Source organism: Microtus ochrogaster, chromosome 8 (genome assembly GCF_000317375.1).
Source record: "Microtus ochrogaster isolate Prairie Vole_2 chromosome 8, MicOch1.0, whole genome shotgun sequence".
NCBI classification, from domain to species: Eukaryota; Metazoa; Chordata; class Mammalia; order Rodentia; family Cricetidae; genus Microtus; species Microtus ochrogaster.
In genome coordinates this window covers 10,774,775-10,797,871 of record NC_022015.1, presented here as the reverse complement: position 1 = coordinate 10,797,871, position 23,097 = coordinate 10,774,775, and the positions used below count along the sequence as shown (strand labels likewise).

The following is a 23,097-nucleotide window of genomic DNA, read 5'->3' as shown; positions in this document are numbered from 1 at the left end:
GAGGAGGAAGAAGAAGAAGAAGAAGAAGAAGAAGAAGAAGAAGAAGAAGAAGAAGAAGAAGAAGAAGAAGAAGAAGAAGAAACCTTAACACAGACATCTAAGTCAATGGAATCAAAGTGAATGACCCAACAAACCTTTCTAGCCACAGTTAGCTGACTTTCAACAAGGATGCGAAGACATTTATTGGGGAAGAAGGAGTTTCTTGAATAAATGTTGCTGGCCAAATGGCCACAAGCACAAGAATGAAGCTGGACCCTGACCTTATGCAAACATGAAAAACTGAGTCCAGTCAGGTGTGGTGGCACATGCCTGAGATCCCAACAGTGGGAGACTAAGGCAGCCTGGGTTGTGTACACAGGAGCTCCAGGCCAGACCAGGCTGTGGAAGGTGGGAAGGCAGCAGAAGGTTCAAGACCAACCTGGTGCACAGAGTGAACTGCCATCTAGCCAGGGCTGTGTAATGAGGCCCTGTTCAGACAAACACATGAACCACAAATATGAAAAGCAAAGAGCAAGGGAGAAAAGATATCCTACAGAACTGACATCGTGTATTTGATAAGAGACTTGAATGTGAAAACACACACATGCACGCACCCACACAAACTTTTACTAATTAATATAATTTAAAGGGACAAAGGTTTTGTACTTATATTTCTCCAGAGAAGATACACTAAGGTGAACACACTCAGAAAAGACCCTCAACAGCTTTAGTCGTCAAACCACAGTGATGTGCCCTTTGACACCCACTCCAATGGCTGTAATCTCGCAGATAATACTGAGTGACAGACACGTTCACATACTATCACCTGAGGGTAAACTGAGGCCTCCCGCTCAAATGGTTTTCCTGTATGGTAACAGAAGAGCAAGTGGAGCCTAAGAGCTTCCATGTTTTCGTTTCTTTCTTTCTCACGATGAGACCTCACTGCTCTGGCGAGTGAGCGAGTGTTGAAGTATAGGGAAAGGAACCACTCTGTGCTTTGGAGCTCCAGCCTCCTTAGCTCTATGCCTTTAAGTACATCCAAGCTAGGACTAACAAGAGTCGGGTCTGAAAACTGGCAGACACATTAACTGTTTGGATTCTAAATTTAGATTGTAGGGGTGAATACCGTGAGTCAATAAGCTCACAGAGGGGGTGGTGGGGCCACTTGGCAGGTGGCATCGTTGCTCTCTAAGGCCAATAGGCATAGAGAATCATGTGCTTTGTGCCCTTGGCAATGGACTCAGAGGCTGGATCCTGACAGCACTGTAGGAAATGCCATCAGTTCTCCACAGGTGACAGCCACATAATGGAGCAATAAGGGGAGAGGGAGGCTCTGGGGCCGCCTCTTTGCAGTGCGGCCTGGGGTGTACCGTGTAGCCTCTCCGTGGCTCAGTTTCCTTATCCACAGATGTGATAAGTTGTACCTACTTTAGAGGACTATGTGCAGATGGTCGAGCTGAATTGCTGCAAGTGATGTGCTTGCTTCAGGACCAGCACACACTGAATGCGTCCCTTGTCACCACTATAGAAACTGTGGATCACAAAAGGGGAGATCAATTCCTGGAATGATACTGTAGAGAACAAAAAGAGCACCCCGCTAAGGGAGAATGGGTCCAAAATAAGGGGGGGGGGGGAGTCCTCAGTATACACAGGTCAAATAAGAGAAGGAAAAGAAATCAAAGAGAAAAGAGGCAGAGCTGAGGACGGAGGCACAGTGGTAGAGTGCTTCAGTCTTCATGGAAGGAAAGGGGATGGGAAGGGGAGGAGAAGGTGGGGGAAGAGGACAGAAGATAAAGAGGGGAAGGGAGGAACAGAAACCAGTTCATCCATGTCAGAGATATAACCGGCTAGTGCGGCCCCATAGACAACACACAGAATAAACAATTAAAATCTTAGGTAAATGCAGCGACTCAACAGGTAAAAATTGCTCGTGGTGATCACACAGTGAAAGGGAGTTTACAAAGGAATGGACATAATTCTATCTAAAACCCAGCAGATGGTCGACACAAAGCCCAGTGACAGGAGGCCTAGCCATCCAGGGTCAGCTTCCCACACCCTTCACTGTGGCCAAGGTCAAAGGCGGCCACATTTCTTTATTTCCTGGTCTGTGAAGCAGACACAGCCCCAATTCCAACAGACGTGGTATAAAACAAGTTGGGGAGGGTTGGGGCAAGTCAAGCAGATGGATGAGGGAGTTGGGGCAGCCTTGCAGGACCTTCTGAGTAGCACAGGAATCAGGGACTGGTGGAGGTGAGGAAGCGAACGCATGCACAGCTGTGCATGGCAGGTGCCATCCTGCTTGCTGTGGAGACCGCAGGCCCCTTCATTTCTGCTTTGCTGCATGGAGCAGCTTTATGATGAATGGAGTTCACATGCCATACAGCCCATTCTTAAAGCAGCCAACTCAATGGCCTCCGCGAATTCACAGAATTGTACAGTCATGCACACTATTAATGTTCCAGCAGTTTGTTCCCCAGAGACGAGCCCTGGCCAAGCATGGTGATGCACGCCTGCAATCCCTGAACTTGGAAGACTGGAATGGGAAAACTGAGAGTTTAAGGCAGGTCTGAGCTACATATCAAACCCTGTCAGAGGAAGGAAGGAAAAAAAGGAACAGAGGGAGGAGGAGGAAAAGGAAAAGCAAAAAAATAAAAGAAAACCCAGGCATGATGGCACACGCCTATAGACCCAATACTTCTTTAGAGGAGGAGGGAAGATCCTTGGCTACATGGAGAGTTCTAGATCATCCTGGGCTATATGAGGCCTTGTCTAATAGTAGCAAGGGAAGGAAGCCCCCCAGTACTCTCGCCCCTCTCAGCCCTAAGACAACCATTAAGAGCCTTTGGCCCTCCACATTCTGCCTGCTCTGGGCATGCCACATCCTAGCCATGGGCAGCGGGAGCCTCCTGCCTCCAGTTCTTGCAGGTAAGAGAATGTTTTCAAGGTTCATCTGTCTTTGGCTCCTTCTCGGGATACTGCTGTCACATCTGCGCTGACTCTGACGGGTACACTCTGGAAGAGCATCAAGCCCACCCCTCCCTCGGGTCTTCCTGTCCTTGGTCTGATGGGCAGGTAAGCTGTGAGTCTCGTGGAGAGACCTACCTCTGTAGAAAGTTCTACTTCTTCAGCTGCTTTCACAGCCATGACCTAGGCAAATGGCTTAACCTCCGACACAGTTCCTCCTGTCTCCCCTTGGAAGCACTGTGTGTAGAGGGCCTGGAGCATAGTAGGCATTTAAGAAACTCAGCTTTTGTGAGGACCAGGCGCTTTCACAGACATCCACCATGTAGTAGCGAAGGGTCTAAGTGTGCCATTCTGTGGGCTAGGCCAAAGCCAAACAAGCGTGATTTCTCTCCACCCTTCCATTAGCTCCAGCTTTCTCTTAAGAAGAGTCACCTCTGGTATAACGGACTCAAATGTGGGGACAGAATAGGTCCATGTTGCAAAACGTATGCTTTCTGCCTTCCCAAGTAAGTGATGCGCTTTTCAAAATTCTCCTTTAGCACATCTATTCCTTTCTCTGAACTGTCTCTGTGGTGCTAGGGGTGGCACACAGGGTCTGAAGCTAAGAAAGTACCCCCAAACTCTCTTATGTAGCCCAGGACTGAACCCACCCTCCCTTCTTCTCTCCTTCAACCTCTAAGCTTCCAGAGTTTCTCTGCCCTCAGTTACCTTACTGTAGTCTCCCCGACTTAGCCACTGTTAGCGTCTCATGCCCTTCAACCCTGAGACTGAAGTCCCACACTCAGCAGCAATGCCTTGTGACCTGTCCGCTGGGAGGCAAGCACCCGGGGAACCCTCTGCTTCACTGGTACAAACATTTTCTGATTCATCCTGTCCAAGGCCCTGCTAGCTGGTACACTGCAGAGCTAGACCAGAAACTCAGATCCTCTTCGTTTTTGATCCACATGAAATGCATTACCGAAAAGGCCTCACAAAGGAAGGTCTCAGATCCCCGGCCATTGCCGGGATCCTGCAGCTAATCCATAGTATTCGGGCTTTGCTGATGTGGCCAGAGCCCATTCTCTGCTAAGAATAAGCCCACATCATCACATTCCCTGGCCTCTGGCTGGACACAACCTGACACAACTTCCCCGGGAGGGTCTCATTTGTAGCACTGAGAACCACAGCTGCAGAAAAATTGCCTGGAATCAACACTGTCCTTTGGGAAGGTAGAGGCAGAAGGTTCTGGAGTTCAAGGTCATCCTCAGCTACTTAGGGAATTTGAAGTCATTCTGGAGTAAATGAAATTGAGGTTCAAACACACACACACACAACAAAGCCAAAAGCACATCAACAATAAAAACACAATGTGCTGCTTACTTTTCAAATATGACTAAAGCCTAGACACCAGTTATCTCTCTGGGCCAGCCACCTATCCAACACCATACATGCTCTCCTCTGTGATCACCACAGGGGCTTTCTGCAACAGCTCCTAATTGTTTCCATGTCACCTGGGGGAAACTGAGTCTCAGGTGGAAGCGTCACTTGCTTGTGACTCCACTATCAGTAAGAGGCAGAACTCTGGCTCCAGGAGAAACCCAAACTGTTTAACAACAGCACCCTTTCGCCATTTATTGAACACTTGGTTTAATGATACAACAGCCTCCTTTTTTGACCACTTAATATAAGCTACATATTGTCCATGGTTAATGACCAGGCAGCCCCTCTAGGGTGGAGGGGAGTGTTAGTATTACCATTGCCATTTCCTTGCTGTACCGATGGAGTCACACAGGGGTTAAGACAACTGCTCAAGGTCGCCAGCTGGGAAATGGGAGACCTTGTCTATCAGGTTATATTACTCTTCCCATTGCCATCACAAAGCAACCTAAAGAAAGAAGGGTTCCTTTTGGCTCACGGCTGCAGTCTATCTGACAGGGAAGTCACTGGGGAAGTCTGAAACACAAGAGGGAAGTAAGGCTGGTACCTCAGCTGGCACTGTCCCTTTCATTCACTCCAGGACCCAGCCCACGTGATGACATCACCCACAGTTAGGATGGGTCCTCCCTCCAGAATCCCTCTCAGAAATGCCCAGAGTTTGTTTCCATGGTGATTCTAAACCCCATCAAATGACTCCTCTGTATCAGCCGTCAGTCTTCCCCGGGTTTATAAATCTTAGAAGAGACTTCTGCATTCCTAAGTACAAAGAAGAAGGTTTTAACAAGGCAGGGGATGGGTGAAGAATCAAAGGAGGTTGGGAGAGTTCATTTGCATGAACAAATTTAAGATATTAAACTTCAGGGCCAAACCATTAAAAAAGGAAACCATCTCTGACTGAACTTTGATCCCAACAGACAGTGTGGGCCTGAAAGCATTTTGAGAGAAGGCATATCCCAGCTCTGCATATTTTTGCAAATTTTAAAGGAAAAGATTACATGTGTGAAAGGTGACGTCATCCTAACGGCCCCACACTCTTGGGAGTCTTAAAAATAAAACCGGTGGAGGGAAGACATGAAATCATTAGATGTCTCTTAATCAAATTCTTACTTGTTTTGTGGATTAAAGTGAAGAACGAATATAATGCAAGAAGACGAGAGAGAAAAATAAATAAGATTAAATTGAAATTGACAACTTAGATTTATAGAAATATTTCTTAATAAAGAGCCACAGCATTATCAAAACAATGACCTCATTTAGAATTATAACCGAGGCATGATCACTCTGATTTTACATGTAGGAGGAATGAATCATCAAGATGATGTCACCCACCCCAAATCCCACAGTGGGTTGATGGCACTGACTATAAATCTACACAACACTATGAATGATAATTCACATGGTGCTCCTGTGTGTGTGTTTGCATGTATGCGTACTCCTGCGTGTGTGTGCCCATGTGTGCATGTGTACTCCCGTGTGTGTAAGCATGTGCATGCTCCTGTGTGTTCATTAGTGTGTGTGTGCCTGCCTATAGTGAGGATCAGTCCAGGGCCTTTCACAAGTTGCACGGGTATTTAATATTGAACTATATCTCCAGCCCAAGAATATTCTTGAAGCCATAGAGAAATCTCCAGGCTTGGCACACCATGAAGAGAAATTTCCTTGGCTCCCATGCCTTGCTCTGGGCCGCTGCCCTTTCCCTCTGGGAGGAAGAGCCGCTCTAAAGGGGTCAGAATTGCAGCTTCTGAGAGGGAAGCGCTCACCAGGTGCCACACAGTCCTTTCTATCAGTGAGATCAAATCTCAGCTTCAGGAAGGCGTGCTTCCAAGAAATGGGTTTAACTGTGAGGACAGAAGCCCTGCTTCCATTGTTGCCATGGCTTCTAGGAAGCTCAGAGCTGTATTTCTATTTATTGTGGGAACAGGAGGAGGTCATTATTGACATGGCATAATGTACGTGGAAAGGCTCTGTCTTCTCCTGGATGGGAAGTATGTTACAGGTTGCATTCCCGCCTTCTGTCCCTAAGAAACCTCCGTGCTGAAGAGAGCGCACACACCTTCTCTAACACAGTAGCTACCTCTGGGGACCTGGAGTGGAGCACCTGACCACAGTTCACCACTCTTCACGGAAATCTGACAAAAAAGCAAATTTTAAGTGTCCCATCCACACACATGCAAATGGCAGCTGTGGATTGCACTGCTAGGTTAGCTCTCCTAATGTGGCAAACATCACACATTTCTTTTTTTCATTTTATGAAAAAAAGGTCTCTCTACCTAGCCCTGGCTGTCCTGGAACTCACTATGTACAGACCAGGCTAGCCCTGAACTCACAGAGATCTACCTGCCTCTGTCTCCTGAGCGCTGGGTTAAAGGTGGCCCTCAACACGTCTTTACCTTAACCAAAGTGTTAGGTTGTGCACCTTGAATATACACCAATACACACAATTTTTGTCCATGAGGTATTTTAAATACACCTTCAGCAGCTATGGTCTTATACTATTTTGCCAGATGCATTCAGTGGCTTTTATTTCTATAACCTTAATCTTTTTAAAGCCAATTGCCACATTTGCCTAAAGTTACTGTGTATTTCTGGGACTGCCACTGGAATGTGGAATGAGCAGGTGGGAAACAAGAGGTAAAACGCTTCCTTTGACAGATTGTACCCCCACTCTCTCTTCTAAATATAAAGTGATAAAGTCATTTCAAGCATATTTGTTCATATTTAAAATGCATATATCTTATGAGAAAGTTACCGTGTGTGTGTGTGTGTGTGTGTGTGTGTGTGTGTGTGTGTGTGTGTGTGTGCATGCAATAGATTCTGGTGTTGTGGGAACAATTGCTATGATTTTTGTTTTTGTTTGAGTCTGCTCCCTCTTGGATTTCCAAATAAAATGTGGACATGCAGCCTCTAAGTGTGGCTAGCACTTAGGAACAAATACCTGTACTAGTGCACCTCAAACTGTCCATTTTTCTTCCTTTTTCTCTGAATATTAGATGTTTATTAATATCATAACAGTAGAAAAATTATGGTTATGAAGTAGCATGAAATAATTTGATGGCTGAAGGTCACCACAACATGAGGGACTGTATCAAAGGGTCACAGCATTAGGAAGGATGAGAACCACTGTTGTAGATAAAATATTTTAGGAACTGGGGAGATGGCTCAGTGGGTAAAATGCTTGCAGTGCAAGCATGGGACCTGAATTTGATCTCCCAGAACCCACATTCTAAAATCCAGAGCTGTAATTCAGCACTGGGAGACAGAGACAGACAGATCCCAGAGGCTCCCTGGATCTCGCTGGCTAGCCTGCTTGGCCAGTTCAGGCAAATGAAACACCCTGTCTCAAAACCACCAGACTGATAAGCAATATAAGATGGACAGCAGCTGAGGAACGACAGCTGAGCCTGTCCTATGCACATGCTCACTCCCCTGTAAACATACAAATGAATGGGTACACACTCACGTGCGCGCACACACACACACACACACACACACACACACACACACACACACACTTTTAAAGCTGAGCATGTCCAGAGGCAACTGCCTATCATCTTCATTATTCTAGCTGAGCATGCCTAGAGGTGCCTGTATCTTTAATTTTAAACTTTCTAACTCATGTGCTTAAGCTAAGGATACCCCAAAATATGCCCTGTCTTCTTCCCTTCCTAAACTCTGCCCTTAAATGGAGATGCTCAGGAATATGCTTGCTCGTACGGTGCTTTCCCATAGGCATATGCAGAAGCTTTATGAATAAAACTCCCATGCTTCCTTCGGTCAGGGAGAGCACCGTGGCTCTGGAAGTGACTCTCATGTCCTTCCCACCTGCTGCAGGTACTAAATCCCTCTCTACCCTTTGGTTTCTCAGCTGTGTTTACTTTGGCTTTGTGCTCACCGGAACATGAGCCCACTGGGCTCAGTGAGAGGCATTCACATATACGAAACCAATCACTGATGGAACACAACTGAAAACATGCTGTTCTTTGGGATGGGACTTTTGACTGTATCTCAAGGCATCTTTGGACTGCCTGGGATGGAATTCTGAAGACACACATTTAAAAATAATCTGTGCACCTGTCCTTCTGGAGTGTGACAGGAGAACTTCACACTGTTTCTGTCTGGAAGAGAATGTTGTTGGGGACAGTAGCCTCTGGCTCTGTGTAACCTGAGACCCAAATGCACATGACCAGGAGTCTGCCTGGGGACAGCTGATGCTCCTCCTTGAGACTCGCATCTGCAGGAGGCTGCTCACATGTAAACACCAGATCATGGGACCATACGATGACAACACCTTAGAGTGACATTTGTCTGACATCTACACACAGGGAAGTTTTAAATGGAGTCCAAAACCATTGCCACTTACTATGACTACCCTTTTTTTCTTTTCTTTTCTTTTTTTTTTTTTTAATGGCAAGTCTACAGGACTAAAGCTGCCATACAGTAGGTCTTTGGGGCATGACCCCTGTGTCATCTTGGCTAGGGAAATATTGTTTTCTGATTGGCTTGTTGATACCTGAAGGAAGCAACAAATTCTGGGTCATGCAGGGTGTACCAGGCTATATGCTGCTCCTCTTCATCCAGCCCAAACCTAGAAACCTCAGTCAACACAAACCCAGACAGCAAGAATTCTGATGCCCTGATAAGAAACTGGCCATGGCCATGTGTCGTTTAAGATGATTCCTGAGAAGTTTGGGGAGCAGTTCCCAGGGCTGGGTGCCACTAGGTGGTGGGGTGCCTGCCTAGGACGTGCAGCTCTAGGTTACAGCTACAGCACTGTGAAGAGAGTAGGGAGCTTGTCTGTGCATCAGTCCCTGGGGAAGCCTTAGGAGATGAGAGTGAAGACGTGGGGGCGATAAGCTCGCCACTGCTCACACATGAGGTGCTCACCCACGCGTGTGCTCATGCATGTGGGGCAGAGGTTGACACCAGGTGTCCTCCTCAGTCAGTCTCCACCTTCATTTTGGAGGCAGGGTCTCTCACTGAACCTGGAGCTCGCTGATTGACAACAACAGCTAGCCAACAAGCCCCAGGGGTTCTCTCTCAGCCTCCCCAGAACTGGGATGACTGGTGTGTGCCACCTCACCCAACTTTCATGTGAGTCTGGGGCTCAAATCCAGGTCCTCACACAAGCTTGGTAAATGTCTTACCAACAGAGCCAGCACTCTGGTCCATGAGCAAGTGTCTTACCAACTGAGCCAGCCCTCTGGTACATGGGCAAGTCCGTACCAACTGAGCCAGCCCTCTGGTACATGGGCAAGTCCTTAGACCTTTCTGGCCTCTGTTTCTTCTACTGTAAAGTAAAGCCCAAGAGCTTCATACCTCAAATATATATATGTGTGTGTAGACCATTGATCTTCTTGAAGCTTTGGGAAATGCAATGAATAAGCTAAACACTAACCCACTTGGAACCCACAGAGTTAAATGTCTATCAGTCAAAGGAAACAAACCCCAAGTCACTGAAAAGCACACATATATCTCGACAACACTATTGTGACAGAACATTCACGGGCACTGTGTGTCAGGCTAAAGATCATCCATGAGACTCCTTTAAGAGCCGCATGTGACAGGAACTTTATCGCTGGTCCCATTCTGAAGGGGGCACTAAGGCCAGTGAAGTCAGCTAGCTGGGGCCACATGGATGGCAGTGGCAGCGAGAGTCCTGGCGCAGCTCTGCTGTTGTGCATCCTGTCCTGCCTTCCCCGGCCATAAACCGGAAATGGTCTTTAGATTTAATTTTTTATTTCAGAGTTTCTGCATAAAGGGCAGTTTAGCATGTGGCCATATTAAGGTTTATATTATAATAGGTCATATTTATTGAAGACCCCGTCTTGCGAGAGGGGAGCGTCTTGGAGCCCTTGCAAGGTGAGAAGGTGGGAACAGTAAGCAGGGTCTCCTCTGCCCTCCTGCTGGCACTCAGTCCACTGTATTCTTCCTGCTCCACAGCAAGCCAAGCCCACCAATCAAATAACAGCCAATCAACTCCAAAGAATACAGAACAGCCACAGTAAATAGGTGTACCGCGCTTCCTGTGACCTTTAAACTGATTACAGCCCTGATTGAGTCCCAGTTCCGAACTGAACTGAAATGGCAGTTGGGCTAAAGAAAGGCACAGGCTGAGCCAGCCCGACAGAAGTAATTGCTGAAGCTGTTTACGTCTCTCTCTTCCTCCCTCCCTCAGTTGCCCTCCCTCTCTCCCTTCTCCCCTTCCTGCCATCCTGTCCTTTCTCTTCTTTTTTTTTCTCGTGTACATGTTCCTGTGTATGTGTGTGTGTATGTATGTGTGTGTGCACGTGTGTGTGATACATGTGTTCACACCCATGGATGTGCACACATCTGTGCTCATGCATGTGGAAGCCAGATGTAAATGGTGGCTGTCTTCCTCAGACACTTCCTAACTTTATTGAGACAAGAGTCTCCCACTGAACCAGAATTCACCAGTTAAGCTGGGCTGTTTCACCAGCAGGCTGTAGAGGCCCCTGCTGTCCCCACCCACGGCATCGGCTTACCATCTTACACTGCTGCTTCTGGCTTTGTACTTGGGCACTGGGGTTCCATCTCAGGTCCCTACTCCTAGGCAGCAAGCCCTTCACCGACTGAACCGTTGTGCCAGAGCCTCACTCCCATTTTCTTTTATTTTTAAACTTTAACTTACTATATAGTCACAGCAGGAAAAACAGAAAAACAACTGCCAAAGAGGGGGAAGAAAACAGAACCTCCACCATAATTAATATGCTGGTGTTCATATTGATATGTTCTTTTTCCAATAAAAAATATATGCATAGACAAAGAAGGGGATTTAGCAATACAAAGTACTGGTTCACAGAAGCCCCACCATCTGCTATCTGCAAGCAGGGGAGGAGTGTGGAGGGGTGTGTACATGTGTGTGTTAACATGCCTAAACACGTGACAAGGTGGATCAGAGGTTTGAGAACTGGAGAGTTCAGCCCACATCTGAAGCCTGAGGCCCAGGAGACCCAGAGGGGAGGCAGAACACCAGGATTCTGTGTATGCAGGCCATTAACCCAACCCTTCTCACCCTTTATCCTATTCAGGTCCTCATCACTGGAGAGGCCTACCAGTTCAAATCCACATCCGATTTCTAGAAACACCCTCAAAGCCATCTACCCAGAAATAGCACTCACCAACCACCTGAGCATCCCCTGACCCAGACAGACTGACACACGGGATTGCCCTGTGTGCAAATAAAGATGGAAATAAACCCACTGATGGTGAGACAGACAGCAGGAGTTGGGGATGGTGATTACCTGTGCACCCTGCCAATAACATGGCTCCCCAAATCACAGCCTGTTCTTGGAGCCTCATAGATAGAAAATAAAAGCCCTCGGATGCTAGATGACACAGAAGTTGTCCTCGAGGGAGTGGAATAGCCGTGTAAATTATATCCTGTGGATTCTGTAGCAGCCGAACAGGACACACACACACAGAGTCTGCAGGCCTCCAAGAGAGTTTCCCTCTAGAGTTCAAGTGAAGGATCAGCCTTTTCTGGAATAAACGTGGGGTGTGAAGCCCACCACTCACATTTCTGCTCTTGCTTGGCCCAGAAGATCTTCACACGCTGGCGGATGTGCTTGTCCTCACGCAACTTCTTCTGCCACTGCCGCAGCTCCTGGATCTCAGGGTCGCAGCGAACCTGGCAAAGGCCACAAGGCTTAGCTAGCCGCTTCTCCACACCACCACATCCCTGCCCCTTAACAAGTCTGCATTGGGAAGCCTCCAGAACCAACCGGATGGGCTGTAACTTTGTAAAACTCTTTCTTGCCGCCCTGGGCTCAGACTGAGCCTCAGGCAGGCTAGGCGAGTGCTCTACCTCCAAGCTACACCCCAGCCCTAGTTTGATGCACTTTTGGTTCTTAGAACACACTGTTCTCAGTAATTATCTCATTCCAAAAGTTTGTTTCATACTTGAGCACAAATGACATTGTGAGAATTTGCCATAACTACTGGTATGTTGAGAACATTCTAGGTTTGGCTAGTCCCATAGAAATAAAATGTGTAATTTTAAGTTTTCTCCATCTCATTTGACAAAAAGAAGCAGGTGAGAAAGTTTTAGATAATATATCTTATTCGACCTAGATAATCAATTAATATCATTAATACCCATTAATTAATATCTACTTCTTGATATCCAAAATCTTATCATTTCAAGATGCAATTAATATAAAAATTATTTATGGTAGGCAGACATGGTGGCACAAGTCTATCATCCCAGCACTTTAGGGGGTTGAGGCAGGAAGACTGTGAATTCAAGACCAGAACACGCTACACAACAGGACTCTCTCCCAGCTCCGTTTCATAGCCCTTGACAGAGAGTCTTCTTCATTCTGTAAGTAGTCTATCTACTATTGAGCTGTAACCAGCGAACCCTGGCTCCACCCCAGCACCTGATGAACCGGCTGTGGAGGCAGAGGGCACTCCGGAAGTGAGAGGATCAGAAATCAAGGTCATCTTCCAGCCACACACAGGATCCAAGAGACCCTGTCACTCATTCTATTGGGACAGGAATGATTGGGCCCATTCTAAAGATGAGAAAACCAAGATGAAGAGAGAGCAGATGGAGGGGAGGGTGCTTGGGGAGAGGCATGTAGGTGGGATGCAGAGCTATGTGGCCCGGTAGCCTCTGAAGCAAAGCCTCTCACCCCCTTCCCCATCCTGAGTCCTCCTTCCGTCACCCGCTTGCTGGAAGGGCTGCTCGGCTGAAATCTGACTCCAAGCCTAAGTGGGTAACTGCATGTCATGTTCCTTCTGAAAAAGTCACAGTCACTGAACAATAGACAAGGAACAACCACAATGTCCGAGGAAGTTGCCATGGTAACACTTACACAGTCTTGGAATTAAGTATTAAAGATGGCCATTTTGTGCGTTCCCTTTCACAATCAGCTCCGTTCATTGAAATGAAGCCATAGTTTTATAATTTGGGGAATAGTTCCCTGTATTGGAATAAGTCTGTGGATCTGGGGAAGCCACACACTAGATGCCAAGATCAGTGGTCTCCCAGACAGTGGCCACACCCATCTTTCCAGGGCTCCCATGTGTGCGAGGGGCAGTCTGTTTGGTCTTGTCTTCTAGATTCCATAACCTTGACTTGCTGGTTCACTGGACAGGAGCAGGTGGGGTGAAGCAGAAGCAGGACAATCTGAAGCTGCAGTGGGAACCTCAGGCGCAGGCATGACCCAGTGTGTACAGGAAGCGAACAAAGGCAGCTCAGGGAGAGGTCAGGGGTCAGCATGGCTTGGCCAAAGGGGAGCTGCTTCCCAACCCTGCTGATGGGGCCATCCTGTGGAGGCCAGCTAGGTATGCGTCCTTCAGCTTTTTCAAGCCACCAATGGATCTTAAGACCTCCCGCCCAGTCATTGAGCTTCCTGCTGTAGTCATAGCGATTGTCACTAAAGCCACCTACACACCTGCCTCCCCATGGGACACAGATGGTACCTGAAAGGACTGAGCTGAGTGGGTCTGGCCATCAGATCTGTCCCAGCTCTAGAGCCACTCTTCCCTTTTCTGCTTCTGCCTTCAATGCAAGGCCATCGCTTGTCATCTCTTGGGAGTTTTACGTAGGGGAGGTGTGTCGGCATTGTCTCTCCTGGGAATGGCTGTGAGTTACCAGTAGTCCTGATGGTTGTCTTTTTTTACTTAGTTGTAGTAAAAGACACACAACATAAACATTACCTTTTAACCATTTAAAGTATACTTCAGTGGTGCTAAGTACATTCAGAACATTGTGAGACCACCTCCATGCAACCAATTCCAGAGCATTCTTATCCCCATAAAAGGAAATTCTATACTGGTTAATCAGTACTTCCCTGTTTTCTCTTCTCCCACCCCAGCCACTAACCTGTTTTGGACACCAGAATATCTGTGGATTTCCCTAACCTGGGGTATTTCATGTAAACGCAATCATTCGCCCACGGGCTGTTAATGTCTGAATTCTTCCACTCATCCAGAGCTTCATAGTTTTCCTTGCTGCACAGCATCCCACTGTGTAGCTACGCCATGGTATGATTCCTCCATTTGTCTCGTCACGGACACTGAAGTGAATGACACCGTTTACCACTGAACAGAGCTCTGTGGACACCTGCCCACAGCACACTTTTCCTTCAGTATCTATTTTCCTGTAGCTGTTTGACCTATCTCACAAACAGGAACACCTGTTTGCCTACCCATCCAAAGTCTGCGTGTGTCCGCAGGGCTCTGCCGACAGTACCGCACAGTCTCCTCTGTCGGGCAGAGACCTTTGTCCTTGACTTCTTCACTTTGCCCTGGGTGCCAGTCACCTTGGCAGCATGCAGCAGCAGCCTTGGTGGTGGGTATCTCATTGCCAGGAGATCCTGGAGCACTAGAGAAGGCTGCTGTGAGCGGAGGAGAGCAGATATCCGCTGAATTGGGCTAATCCCATTGGCTATTGCCACAGCTGGGGAGGCACTTCAGATGGTAGAGGTTGTGCTCATCAGCAAAGACCAGAGTGCAGTGCGGCATCAACATGCAGCGCTTTTCCTCCCCAGGGTTTCCCATCGCTTTGTCGCTTTATTTCTGAAGTCACCGTGGAGAGTCTGCTTGTTCTTCCAGTGTGCACAGGAATATGACTGATGCTATGGACTTGACTTTGGTGCACAGATAAATCAAAAGCTTCTTGATGCAGGTGTCAACTCATATTTGCTGTGATTTATTTATTCATAGTTATTGATTTTGCCTCGTTGGAGATCAAACCCAGGGATTTGCACATGCATGGGCAAGTGCTCTTGCCTAGTCTGGCTGCAATTTTTTAATGTCCCTGTAATTACCAAATTCATCCAATTCTGTATGACTCTGAGGAAAGGCATTCAAGAATCGTGTCAGTTTGTAGCCAGCTCTTGGCTGTGGCGATGGCTGTGGAGGTAAAGCACTCGCTGTGTGAGCATGAGGACCTGAGTTCAAATCCTTAGCACCCACATAAAGCCTGCCGTGGCAGCACGTACTTATAACCCCAGTACTCCTGCAAGATGGGAGGCCGTGGCAGCAGAGTCCTTGGAAGCTGACATACCAGAGCCTGGCACACGCAGCAGCAAACAGGAAAGCTCTGTTTCAGACAGGATAGAAAACATGGGTGACAGTGGAATCTGTCCTCTGACACCACTACATGAGCACTGTGACAAACGCATCCACCCACCCCACCACATGGACAGGCATCCACATCATATCCATGCACAATGGAAAGGGAGGGGAAGGAGGGAGAAGAGGAGGACGGAGATTCTAAACCTGACAGTCTGAGACTGAATCTCAGCTCTGCACAGTGAGTAAGTTGCTTATGCTCTCAGAGCCTCAATTTCCCAATCTGTAAAATGGGGTTGGCACAAAAGCAACGTCTAAAGTGCAATAAAAACATGTCAGCATAAGCTCTCTTTGTGTTAACTAGTAAGGAAAAGAGGGCATTCATCTCTGACGGTGAATCCTCTAACTGCCTCAAATGCTCCAAACCAAGGCGGAGGAGCCGATGACTCTATCAAAAGTGTGGTCCTCCCCCAGGGGCGTACAAAGTGCTGAGCACATGCATGGTTTTGTAATTTCATAACTCTGGCCAGCTGGTGCAGAGGTTCTGGGGTTGTGTGGGGTAGGTGACGGCAGGAAGGGAAAGCGGGGCTGCCCGGACTCTGCCTCTGTCGCTCTTCATAATCTCTAGTTCCCAACTGCTCTTAGCTCACTTGTTTTCCCTGCTTCCTGGCAAAACAGACACTCGCATAGCAACAGCTGCCATCTCTTAGTCCCTCAAGTTTTACTAATTGCCTTGAAGGAAAGTGCTTAATCCATTGCAGTCGCTGGAAGGACGCTGGAGAAGTAAGAGAATGGAAGGGCCTCTGGGTGATGCTCATAGTGCCAATCCGTGAATTGGCATGAGATGTCTCCCAGGAGGGTCTTAGGATGCCTTTGCCAGGGGCTGACACCCCAATGATTATGAGAATAGACTTAATATTGGAAAGACCAGTTTCCCCATGTAGAAGACAGGGGTGGGTGTTGTGGGGATATGTTTGCAAAACTCTTTTCCACTACCTTATAAAAGTCTTAGAGCGCAGAGCTGCAAGTTCCACTTTCTGTTTGTAAAGACGCTCGGAGAGTTCTTTTCAGGTCCTTGGCAAAACCAAGTCAAAGCAGAGCAGAGTCGGCTGCTTGTTCTGGAAGTCACTCGTGTTTCCTTTCGCTGTGTGTTAGAGGCAGGCACCTGCATGGTTACTGACATCCACCCGCACTGCAGAATGCCTCAGAGTGGCTTAGTCTAGAACTCTGTCCTAGAGCAGCATTTGCAACAGTGGGTGTCGGCACATTTGTGAGCAACCAGTGGGTTGAGAAAGGCACTTTAAACACCTAATGCGGGCGTGGGGAGAGGGTCACTTGGTAAAGTGCCAACACTGCAAGGATGGGGACCTACATTTGGATCCCCAGCACCCACACAAGGTCAGACGTGGTGGCACATGTCTACCCCCAGCACTGGAAGGCGGTGGTGCTGGAGAGAGATGGTTCCCTGAAGCCTCCTGGCCAATTAGTCTAGACAGCTGGGATTCCAGGCTCAGTGGGAGACCTTGTCTTAAAATATAAGGTGGTTGCTGGAATCAAGGCCTGGTACTTTTCTATGGGCTAGAGAAGATCCTAGCTGATTCTTGTCATGTGTATACTGAATGGCTTAAATGCTCATCGCTATTAGCTGTATGTAATGCTCTTTCACTGTAATAAATATCTTACTGTTTACAAAGATAAGATGGACAGCAATAGCAGAAGAGTTCTACCCTCCAGCCTCCGCGTGGGTACTCACACACAAATATATACACACACACTACACATACATGTACACATGCACCCACATACACATGTATATACATACTCCACATACACATTTACTCACATACACATGCATACACACACTACACATACATGTACACACAAAGAAATCTAATGAGTAGAAAATAACTCATACACCTCTCTTGTTGAGAGCACCGTAACCCTTTGTGTTTAACTTTACAGTCTGCTTTATCAACCACTCATGGTGGTAAGTCATCCTACCTCCCAGTGCTTATGTGGTATCTTTTCTCAGCTCTTTGCTTTCAACCACGTTGGGTTATTTTGTATTTTCTGGACCTCATGGAATAGAGACTATCTTCTCATGACCCAGTCTGAAAACCATGGGACAAGCTGTTCTCCGTATATTTATTATGGTTACTGATGGCTTTAGTTCTCTTGCCTGGTTTTACTTTTAATTTTACACACACACACACACACACACACACACACACACACACACACACATATCCTGATTTCCAGAGCATCCAGTTTCTGTATTCCAGTTGTTTCTTCACCTTCTATTATTTGTTTTATTTCATTGTTTGGGTTTGGGTTTTGTTGCTGTTGTCTGTCACAGGGTCTCACTACACAGCTCAGTCTGGCTTTACACTTAACATCCTCCTGCCTCAGCCTCCCATGGGCTGGGATTACAGGTATGCAACACTACGTTGCTATAAACCAAGTGTGGTGGCACATATGTGCCATCCAAGAATTTGGAAGGCTGAGGCTGGAGAACTCTAAGTGTGAAGTCAGCCTGGTCATAGTAAGTTTGAGGCCAATTGGAACAACAATAGCAAAACCAGGGATTTAACTTACTGTGTAGACCAGGCTTGCCTTGAACTCAAGATTAAGGTGCCACTGCACCCAGTTTTGAAACCCTGTCTTTTAAAAAGTTCCTGTAATATAATAAATAAACTAAAAGTAAAACTTATCAAAAACAAAAGTCTCCTCCTCCATGATGCAAGCCTTGAGATGGCTTTAATCCTAATCTCCTTGGTCTTTACATCACCACCTGGCATTTGGGGAGCTGCTCTTTCTCAGGGGCGAATGCCTGCTCACATCTTGTTCTACATGGTTCCCTGCAGCTCCTTCCTCATGGGTTCCTCCCCCTCGATTTTAACTCATCTTTTGGAAGTTCTTCCAGGAGGGGTGTTTGGGAAAGGCATATTTATAGCTCTTGAGTGATGGGTGAGTGGGCATGTAATTCTAGGTTCTGTGCTGTTTTCCCTAAGATCAGCAGACACTACACTTCACTGTCTAGGACACTTACTATGGCTGATGGGAAGTCTATAATTGCTCACTAGCTTCCCCTCTGTAGGGAATCTCTGCTGCAAGACAGCTTTGAGGATTGCATGCTTCCAGGGTCCATGGCTGCACATGGAACATTTGGGATGATGTTGTCTTTATCCAGCTCACTCAGGATTCATGTCCTCCAGTGTCCTCCACTCTTCACTCCACTGCCCACTCTGCAATCCCTGGTGCAATGACACTGGAGCATCTCATTTTGTCGTCTCTCAGTCGCTTTTGGTTGCATTCTCTCTCCCAGACCTGACTCTCTCGCTGTGTCTATCTGCTAGTTAGGGATGTGATCCATGGGTCAGCAACTTCTGTACAAACAAATGTGCAAACTCATGGGACTCCAGCCAAGCCTGTGAAATCAGCACATGAAGGTGAGCTCAGGAAGCTTCCCTGGGTGATACTGCTGTGCACTGACACTTGGGGACACTGTTTTTGTTCTGTTTTGTTGTTGTTGATTTTGCTTTTGTTTTCTTGGGGGGGGGTTGAGTTTTGTGTGTGTGTGTTTTTTTTCCTTTTAAACAATTTTTTTCTTGTTTGTTTGTGCAGCGCTGCGGTTGGATGCATGGCCTCCAGTGTGCTAGGCAGCCATCCATCCCACCACTGCACCATCTTCCCCATTCACTCAGTCACTTTCATCCCTGATGGTTGCACTCACTCTCTTTCAAATCTGAATTTCCCCCTTTTTTCACACGGACCTGTTCTTCCAGCACGGTCTATATTTTGTTGGAGCAAATCTGTATAATCATTGTAAACACACTACTTCAAAGACTCAAACTGCTGGACTTGAGGCCTGAATGTTCTGGTTGGTGCTGGGGCTGCCTTTCCTCTCTTCTTTGGGGGTTCATTTTTAAAATTAGGAGTTTGTAACTTTTGAAGGTTCTAGTTCCAACTCCAAGCTTATCCACATCTGAGGTCATGTCTCTAACTAGTAAACTCATTTATTGGGATGGATAAAATAGTAAATATTGTTTTTGTGGAGCTAGAAGTCTCTTTCATACCAATCCAATGCTGCCATTATAACATAAAAGCAGCTGCAGACAATATTCTAAATGGGTCTGTCTATGTTCCAGTAAAATTCTGTTAATGCGCGCGCGCGCGCACACACACACACACACACACACTCCTGGCTACTATAGAAACTAAGGCAGGAGGATCACCAGTTCAAGACCAGGGTGGACAACTTAGTGAGACTTTGTCTCAAAACAAAAAGGCAAAAATGACCATTGGGGCTGTAGGTCAAAGGTGGAGTACTTGCCTTGCATGCATGAGGCTGTAGGTTCAATCTCAAGTGCTGCAAGCCCTTACAACCCAAATAACAAGCCCAGCAGTGGTGGTGCACACCTTTAATCCCAGCACTTACTTGGGAGGCAGAGGTGAATGTACCCCTGAGTTCAAAGCCAACCTGGTCTACAGAGATGGTGGAAGGCCAGGGCTACGTGAAGAAACGCTGTCTCAAAAAACAAAAACAAATAAACCAAAACAAACAAAAGCCAAAAAATAAAAACAAACAAGCCGGTTGGTGGTGGCGCACGCCTTTAATCCCAGCCCTTGGGAGGCAGAGGCAGGCGGATCTCTGTGAGTTCGAGGCCAGTCTGGTCTACAAGAGCTAGTTCCAGGACAGGCTCCAAAGCTACAGAGTAAACCCTGTCTCGAAAAACCAACCAAACAAACAAAAACCTAAATAACAGACAGTGGCTGGATATGCTCCTTGGGGTACAGTTTGCCAGCCTTTGCCTTGACCCTTGTGTGGGTCAATCCCACACAAGAGTGCCAATCCCCAGCTTCAAGTGCTGCCTCTTCCAGTTCCTTCAACACTATTAATTTGAGACATTTTTCTAAGCTCAATAAATGACATTGATGTCACTTGGGTCCTGGAGAAACAGCCTCTACCTGGGGGTACTAATGCATGCCCGTGGGGTAGAACAAGACCCTCTGCAGAGCTCCAAGTGATTCCAATAAGCTGAAGTCTGGGCCACCCTGCACCCCTGGAAGAGAATGCAAGGAATGAACTCAATGTTACAAGCCCTACCACTGACATCTGTACAGCTCGGCTGTTTCAGTTCTTACATGAATACCATGTTGATTATTGCAAATCCTGCCAATGGGAGTCAAGTGAGACCTCTTGGGCTGTTAGCCTGTGGTCAGGAAGGCAGGATCTGGGTGACTCATGAACACCAGCTGCCTTTCCTGAGGCAGTCACCGCAAAGCCCGGATCTGAGAAGGCCTTCTCCCAGGAAGCCACACCTATTTTTGTGCTGAAGTCCCTCTCAAGGCGGAAGGGGGAGAACACACGTCACAACACACACTTGAAAGAAATGGAATTTCCCCCACAGCTTTGTGATGACAGTTCAGATAAAGTTCATCCAACTTCTTTTGATAACCAAGTGTCCAGATGATTAGCAATGATTCTGATGCAAAGGCATTTAAGGTATTTGATGAACTTCTCAGTGAGCTACAGAGTCAATTACACTGCAGTGTGCTGTGTCAAGGGCCCGATCACTCACCAGGCTCTGAGCTTTCCTTCTAGTCAGTGCTTAGCTAATAGTTGTGGAACATTTCTAACAGGGGACCCGTGAGCACTGGCTTAGGAGCTGTCCACATGCATGCTATTAATTCTCAGACAGTATCTATGAGGCATGCAGTATTGCCACTCCCTTTTCAAAGAGAAAACTGAGACTCAGACAGGCAAATAATGCTCCTAATTCGGTTCATATTATAGCCCTTTAACTCGAGCGGCAACAGTGAAAAGCTATCAGTGCTGGAGTGTTGCCGCTCTATTTCTGATTGAAGCAACAGCTTCAGGGCTGTTCTAATATACCTGCAAATCTGAAAGCCATAGACTCCTCTGTCAGGGGTTCCTAAAAGGGTGTCCTTCAGACTGTCAGCACTCCAGGAACCTGAGAAGCTTTTCAAATGCAAATTCTTAGGACCCAGCCAGCCCTCCTGAGTCTCGGGGAGGGGCCCTGTCACCTGTGCAAAGTCCTGATGCAGCTAAAGATGGAAAGCCCCTACATAGCTGGGGCATGGTGATGTGAATCTATAGCCCTAGCATTCAGGAAGTTGAGGAGAGAGGACTGTGGGTTTGAGGACAGCCTGGGATACATAATGTCACACTGTCACAAAATAAAGAGATAAATATGAAGAGGTAGGGGGGCAGCTTGCGGGTAGAACACCAGTCTGGCATGCTTAAGGCTCTGGGTTCCATCCCTAGAAGAGAGAAAAAGAAAAAAGAAGAGGAGGAGGAGAAAGAGGAAAAGGAGGAGGAGAAGGAAAGCTACTGCACTGTGCCCTTGGTGAGTCACCTGGATTCTGGTCTAAAAACAAACAAACAAAAATAACAACAAACTTTGTCATTCTTATCATAATGAACACAGCAGCTGGAGAATAACTCAGCTGATCAAGTGCTCATTTAGCACAAGGCTTTGGGTTTCTGGGTTTGATCCCCAGCTCCATATAAACCAGGTTTGGTGTCGTGTTATAACCCAGACTCAAGGTAGAGGCAGGCGGGTCAGGAAGTTCAAGGCAACCTTGACTGTGCGAACTCCACTCCACGTGCACAGGGGAGTACAGAAGGAAACAGAAGAGCTGCTATGTAAATTCCACAGTCTAGGCTAGTCACCCAGAGACCCAGCTGAGCAGTGAAACCGACCCGTGAACTTTTAATCTTTAAAGGAAAGTGCTCCAGAGAAGCGGAGAAGGGCAGCTACCAGGGTGTCAAGCAGAGTGCCGGGCACCTGACCTTCTGGTGTCTCCTTGCCAAGCTGCCCCGTACAGACCCATCACACACCCCCAGAGCATAGTTTATGCTCTGCTGTCACCAGATAAGGGATTCAAGAGACTGTGACCCTGAGGTTTATAATGTGATTGACTTCATTCACAGCTATCTGGACAAACATGGCCCTTGGGCTGCAAGCTAGGCACGCCTGAAAGCTGAAAGGTCTTTATCTTTTGCTTGTTGTTTGTTTTGAGACAAGTTCTCACTGTGCCCTAGCCCAGGCTAGACTCTTATCCCTGATACTCCTTCCTCAGACTCCTGAGTGTTGGAATTACAAGTTTTCACTGCCACAACCAGCTAAAAATAAAAAGAGTTCTTATAATTTTCTTATAAAGATAAAAAAATAGAACATTCTCATGTAGCTTAGGCTGGCCTTGAACTCACTATGTAGCCTTAAACTTCTGACCTTCCTGCTTCTATCTCCCAAGAGCTGGGATTACAGATATATGCCACTATGTCCTTGTTTTATCTGGTTCTGGGGATTGAACTTGGGGCATCATGTATGCTAGGCAAGCACTCTACCAACTGGGCGACATCCCCAGTCCTTGAAGAAATTCTTGATGACTTTAAACAAGGGGCAGTTTCATGTTATACTTTGCCTTGCAGGTGACCTGACTAATCCTGGCTTTACATGTTTTTATTGTTTATTCTCCACCTCAACGCTAGGCACAAAATGCAGTACTACTGTCAGCTACATTTGTAGATGACGAAATGAAACTCCAAGAAGTTCATTGCTAAATCAAGGCACATGGAAAAGAACATAGATGGTATTAGGCTTCTAAAGCCCAAGGGTCAATACCAACCCACTGCACTGATGGCAACATCACCCACACTGGAATGGT

The 23,097-nt window shown here is 47.0% G+C and overlaps 1 protein-coding gene across 1 annotated transcript in view; it reads right to left on the bottom strand.

Moving 5' to 3' along the window:
- Nucleotides 1–11,437: 11,437 nt before the first annotated feature.
- Iqck (IQ motif containing K) overlaps nucleotides 11,438–23,097 on the bottom strand; it is an 87,921-nt gene continuing 76,261 nt past the window's right edge. The window contains exon 8 of the mRNA XM_026781521.1: nucleotides 11,438–12,007. Within this exon, the coding sequence (XP_026637322.1) occupies nucleotides 11,831–12,007 (177 nt within the window). The 3' untranslated portion in view covers nucleotides 11,438–11,830. The remainder of the gene's footprint in view (nucleotides 12,008–23,097) is intronic.